At 59.5% G+C, this 6,000-nt stretch overlaps 1 protein-coding gene across 1 annotated transcript in view; it reads right to left on the bottom strand.

Moving 5' to 3' along the window:
- Nucleotides 1-253: 253 nt before the first annotated feature.
- Nucleotides 254-6,000, bottom strand: part of KSR2 (kinase suppressor of ras 2) — a 77,684-nt gene continuing 71,937 nt past the window's right edge. Inside the window, exons 19-20 of the mRNA XM_059827898.1 lie at nt 3,625-3,754; nt 254-391 (exon numbers count right to left, since the gene is read on the bottom strand). Coding sequence (XP_059683881.1) covers nt 254-391; nt 3,625-3,754 — 268 coding nt within the window. The remainder of the gene's footprint in view (nt 392-3,624; nt 3,755-6,000) is intronic.

Genomic DNA, 6,000 nt, shown 5'->3' with positions numbered 1-6,000 from the left:
TCCAACTCCTTTCACGGGCTTTTTCACCCCAACAAGGACAGCCAGCACTGCAGTGACAGCTGGCATGGGCACAGCACTCTACCACCACCCGTCCTACCCACCATTGCCCACCCAGGTGGCATCAAATGTCCCCACAGCTTGTCCCCGTGCTCCCCCAGTGCCAACGCCAGCTGTTCAACAGCGAGAGCGGGGTCTTGAGGAGCACAGGCAGAGCTGCCTGCTGGCATGGGGAACTACAGGCAGGGGCAGGGACTTACTCCGCCGACTTCCAGAAGTGCCCGGGGTGGGAAAGGCGACGGTTGCGCTTTGGCAGTTTCTCCAGCATGTCCATGAGCTTGGTGAAGGTGGGTCTCTCCTCTTGCTCGTAGGCCCAGCAGAAGAGGAGGATGTCCTGCAGCCACACAGGGCGAGCGCGTGAGCAAACAGGCTCAGTCCCTCTCCCACCACAATCCCCGCACCCAACGTCCACCCGGCGAGGACCCCGTCTCCATCACCGCATCCTGGTGAAGAGTGGGGGTGGAGGGGATGTGTCCATCCCATGAGGACCCCGTCTCCATCACCGCAATCTGGTGAAGGACTGGGTGGAGGGGATGTGTCCATCCCACGAGGACCCCATCTCCATCACTGCATCCTGGTGAAGGACTAGGGTGGAGGGGATGCGTCCATCCCATGAGGACCTCGTCTCCATCACCGCATCCTGGTGAAGGGCTGGGTGGAGGGGATGCGTCCATCCCACGAGGACCCCGTCTCCATCACCGCAATCTGGTGAAGGACTGGGGTGGAGGGGATGTGTCCATCCCACGAGGACCCCATCTCCATCACCGCATCCTGGTGAAGGGCTGGGTGGAGGGGATGCGTCCATCCCACGAGGACCCCATCTCCATCACTGCATCCTGGTGAAGGACTGGGGTGGAGGGGGTGTGTCCATCCCACGAGGACCCCATCTCCATCACTGCATCCTGGTGAAGGACTGGGGTGGAGGGGATGCGTCCATCCCACAAGGACCCTGTCTCCATCACCGCATCCTGGTGAAGGGCTGGGTGGAGGGGATGCGTCCATCCCACGAGGACCCCGTCTCCATCACCGCAATCTGGTGAAGGGTGGGGGTGGAGGGGATGCGTCCATCCCACAAGGACCCCGTCTCCATCACCACAATCTGGTGAAGGGCTGGGTGGAGGGGATGTGTCCATCGCACGAGGACCCCGTCTCCATCACCGCATCCTGGTGAAGGGTGGGGGTGGAGGGGATGCGTCCATCCCACGAGGACCCCATCTCCATCACTGCATCCTGGTGAAGGACTGGGGTGGAGGGGATGCGTCCATCCCACGAGGACCCTGTCTCCATCACCACATCCTCGTGAAGGGCTGGGTGGAGGGGATGCGTCCATCCCACGAGGACCCCATCTCCATCACTGCATCCTGGTGAAGGACTGGGGTGGAGGGGATGCGTCCATCCCACGAGGACCCTGTCTCCATCACCGCATCCTGGTGAAGGGCTGGGTGGAGGGGATGCGTCCATCCCACGAGGACCCCGTCTCCATCACCGCAATCTGGTGAAGGGTGGGGGTGGAGGGGATGCGTCCATCCCACGAGGACCTCGTCTCCATCACCACAATCTGGTGAAGGGTGGGGGTGGAGGGGATGCGTCCATCCCACGAGGACCCCGTCTCCATCACCGCAATCTGGTGAAGGGTGGGGGTGGAGGGGATGCGTCCATCCCACGAGGACCCCGTCTCCATCACCACAATCTGGTGAAGGGCTGGGTGGAGGGGATGTGTCCATCCCACGAGGACCCCATCTCCATCACTGCATCCTGGTGAAGGACTAGGGTGGAGGGGATGCGTCCATCCCATGAGGACCTCGTCTCCATCACCGCATCCTGGTGAAGGGCTGGGTGGAGGGGATGCGTCCATCCCACGAGGACCCCGTCTCCATCACCGCAATCTGGTGAAGGACTGGGGTGGAGGGGATGTGTCCATCCCACGAGGACCCCATCTCCATCACCGCATCCTGGTGAAGGGCTGGGTGGAGGGGATGCGTCCATCCCACGAGGACCCCATCTCCATCACTGCATCCTGGTGAAGGACTGGGGTGGAGGGGGTGTGTCCATCCCACGAGGACCCCATCTCCATCACTGCATCCTGGTGAAGGACTGGGGTGGAGGGGATGCGTCCATCCCACAAGGACCCTGTCTCCATCACCGCATCCTGGTGAAGGGCTGGGTGGAGGGGATGCGTCCATCCCACGAGGACCCCGTCTCCATCACCGCAATCTGGTGAAGGGTGGGGGTGGAGGGGATGCGTCCATCCCACAAGGACCCCGTCTCCATCACCACAATCTGGTGAAGGGCTGGGTGGAGGGGATGTGTCCATCGCACGAGGACCCCGTCTCCATCACCGCATCCTGGTGAAGGGTGGGGGTGGAGGGGATGCGTCCATCCCACGAGGACCCCATCTCCATCACTGCATCCTGGTGAAGGACTGGGGTGGAGGGGATGCGTCCATCCCACGAGGACCCTGTCTCCATCACCACATCCTCGTGAAGGGCTGGGTGGAGGGGATGCGTCCATCCCACGAGGACCCCATCTCCATCACTGCATCCTGGTGAAGGACTGGGGTGGAGGGGATGCGTCCATCCCACGAGGACCCTGTCTCCATCACCGCATCCTGGTGAAGGGCTGGGTGGAGGGGATGCGTCCATCCCACGAGGACCCCGTCTCCATCACCGCAATCTGGTGAAGGGTGGGGGTGGAGGGGATGCGTCCATCCCACGAGGACCTCGTCTCCATCACCACAATCTGGTGAAGGGTGGGGGTGGAGGGGATGCGTCCATCCCACGAGGACCCCGTCTCCATCACCGCAATCTGGTGAAGGGTGGGGGTGGAGGGGATGCGTCCATCCCACGAGGACCCCGTCTCCATCACCACAATCTGGTGAAGGGCTGGGTGGAGGGGATGTGTCCATCCCACGAGGACCCCATCTCCATCACTGCATCCTGGTGAAGGGTGGGGGTGGAGGGGATGCGTCCATCCCATGAGGACCCCGTCTCCATCACCGCAATCTGGTGAAGGGTGGGGGTGGAGGGGATGCGTCCATCCCACGAGGACCCCGTCTCCATCACCACAATCTGGTGAAGGGTGGGGGTGGAGGGGATGCGTCCATCCCACGAGGACCCCGTCTCCATCACCACAATCTGGTGAAGGGCTGGGTGGAGGGGATGTGTCCATCCCACGAGGACCCCGTCTCCATCACCGCAATCTGGTGAAGGGTGGGGGTGGAGGGGATGCGTCCATCCCACGAGGACCCTGTCTCCATCACCACAATCTGGTGAAGGGCTGGGTGGAGGGGATGTGTCCATCCCATGAGGACCCCGTCTCCATCACCGCATCCTTGCGAGGGGCTGGGGCAGGGGGGACGTGCAAGCTAAGCTGATACTTGTGCTACAGCAGCAGGACTGAGCCTCGCCGGCTGGGGAGGAAGGAACCCCTTTTTTGCTGGCAGATCCTGAGCAGCACAGAGTGTTTTTCAAAGGGACTCTTCCCCCAGGGCGCACACCAGTGGGGCGCGTTCCCCCTCCACACACCCCCACCCCCACGGGGCTCCAGCGCCTGCCCCACACCACCTACCGAGATCTCCTTGCCCATCCCGATCTGGCTGAGGTTGGGCTTCATCCCTCTTCCCACCTGCCAGATTATTGCCTCCGCTGGCTGCGTCTTGAAGGGCCATTCCCGCGCGTGCAGCTCGTACCAGATCGTGCTGTTGGGAGACAGTGGGGGTCAGGGGTTGGGGAGGGATCCTGGGGGGGGGGACATCTGGCCGTTGCACCCACATCCACCATCTCTCCCTGCTCCAAAATCATCCACATCCAGGAGATGCTTCATCCCAGACATGACACCAGAGGTGCTCAGCACTCATTACAGACATCTCACCGCTCCCATTTTCCAGATGGGGAAACTGAGGCTGTCCACTTGACCGAGAGCAAGTCACCAGCCTGTCACAGCCCCCAGTTTACACCAGGGAAGAACGTGGCCCGTGGGCAGGAGGATGGAGGTTTGTGGGAAGCACGGGCAGAGACGTGAGCAGAGGCACGGGCAGAGCCGCCAGCCAGCCTGTCACATCAAGTGGGAATCTCCCGCTGGGCTGCAATAGCACTTCGTCCCGCTGCCCGCGGAGCAGCTTAATAGATGATGCGGGGGGTAAATACGTGATCCAGCTGCCGGGCTGGAGTTTCTAACCCTGCCACCTGCTCCAGCTGTGTGGGATGGCGAGTGCCGAGGAAGGACGAGCCCAAGCATTTGCTTTTGCTCCGACTTTTCCCTTTTTCTTCTGCAAAAAGCGCTCCAAGCTGCAAAAAGCCATCCAAGCCATGGCACGAACCATACCCGGCGCCCTCACCAGGTGATTGCACACGTGAACCCGCAGCCATCTGCCGCTGCACCGCTCCTATCGCTAAGCCAAGCCCTCCTTTCCGTGAGAACTCCCATATCCAAGGGAATATCCCAAAACAAGGGCGTCTCTGGCTGAGCTGGCAGCCGCCCCCGCGGTCCTCTGCCCCCGCTACCGCCTGGGAGTTTTGCATCCTCATTTTCCGGCACCCGGAGGCTGGATGAGCCCCGACTCCCACAGCGCTGGCCCCGATTTCCAAGGCAAATTCCCTGGAGCTGCTTTTCCCTTCAAGGGATGCCGTCACGGCCAGTTAAAGCAGCAAGAAACGGGGTTAAAATGGCATTAGGGTGGAAAAATCTGGTGGAGGGGGTCTGATAAATGAAGGTTCACTCTCAGATAAGGGAGCTCCCTGATTTTGGAAATCAGCTCTCCTGATTTTGGAAAAAAATGCACAGTTTGGGTGTAAATCTCCCAAAATTTGAATAATGTGAGATGCCCTTTGGTGCTGGGGGAGCGGAGGAAACGGGGGGGCTGGAGAGGAGCAGGTCCTGGTGACACAGGATGAGATGCTCAGGCAGGAGCGGGGATTTTGAAGGCGCCTCAACGCATCCAATGCAGTTAAATTCAAGTTTCTAGTCGGGAGTTTGGGGCTTAATTTTTCACCTTCCCGCTTTCAGATGCATCCAAAATATTTGGGCTGCGTTTCCTGGGGTATGGATGGTGCTAAGCGGAGCAGTCTGCTGCTCCAGCTCCCTTTGCAGGGGAAGACCACACATCTAATATTAATTATTGCCACCAGCCTCAGCCCCCTGCTCCACACCGCCCTCACGCACACTTTAATTTAACATTTCTGCCGTCTTCTGGAGTCTTTAAAAGATCTTTTCCTCTTGCTGCCACTGATCCTCAAATCCCGATGGGGAAGCGGCAACGGCAATAACTCTCCGGATCATCCGTGAGCCTCCCAGGCTCAGCGGATGGCAGCAGAAACAAGAAAGAGGAAAAATGTGGGAAAATCTTTTAATCTTTTAAGGAAATTCATGCTTTACATAAGGGCGGAGCTCACACTCAAAAAAAAGAGGAAAAACTAAGTCTAAGTAACCGACTCTCACTTAGTTCAATACGATCCCTTAATTACTTCTTTATTTTTGTGCTAAAGTTATACCTCGGGGAGGGAAAAAAAAAAAGCCAGACCCTTTCAGCTGTAATTACTGTGGTTTTGATGGAAATATCACATCCGATAACGGCCCCACGCACGCTAATCCCCGCAGCCTTTAAGGTATTCACGAGAAAATTAATCCGCTGGGTAAAAACCCCCAGCCCTACGTCCGCCTCGAGAAAGGTTTTATCGGGGCGCGATTGAGCTCCCGCCCTAAGGGAGGCTTGTTTTCAGATAAACGGCAGGAGCGATGAGCCGGTTCGCTGAAGGAGACTCATCAATTCTCTTCTTCTTGGCCTTTTGGCATCTCCTCCCCGCCGGCAGCCCCGGCTCGCGGTGGTAGTCACCGCTGCCAGCCCGTCTGCAGCCGGCTGGTGGGGAGAATTGGGGTGTCCCAGACCTGTGTCCCCAGCCCTCTCCAACCCCAGCTGACATCCAGAGCACCTTCTCATCGGTACCC

Source organism: Gavia stellata, chromosome 21 (assembly GCF_030936135.1).
Source record: "Gavia stellata isolate bGavSte3 chromosome 21, bGavSte3.hap2, whole genome shotgun sequence".
In the NCBI taxonomy this organism is placed as follows: domain Eukaryota; kingdom Metazoa; phylum Chordata; class Aves; order Gaviiformes; family Gaviidae; genus Gavia; species Gavia stellata.
The sequence above is the reverse complement of the archived record's forward strand: the minus strand, read 5'-3'. Positions and strand labels throughout refer to the sequence as shown.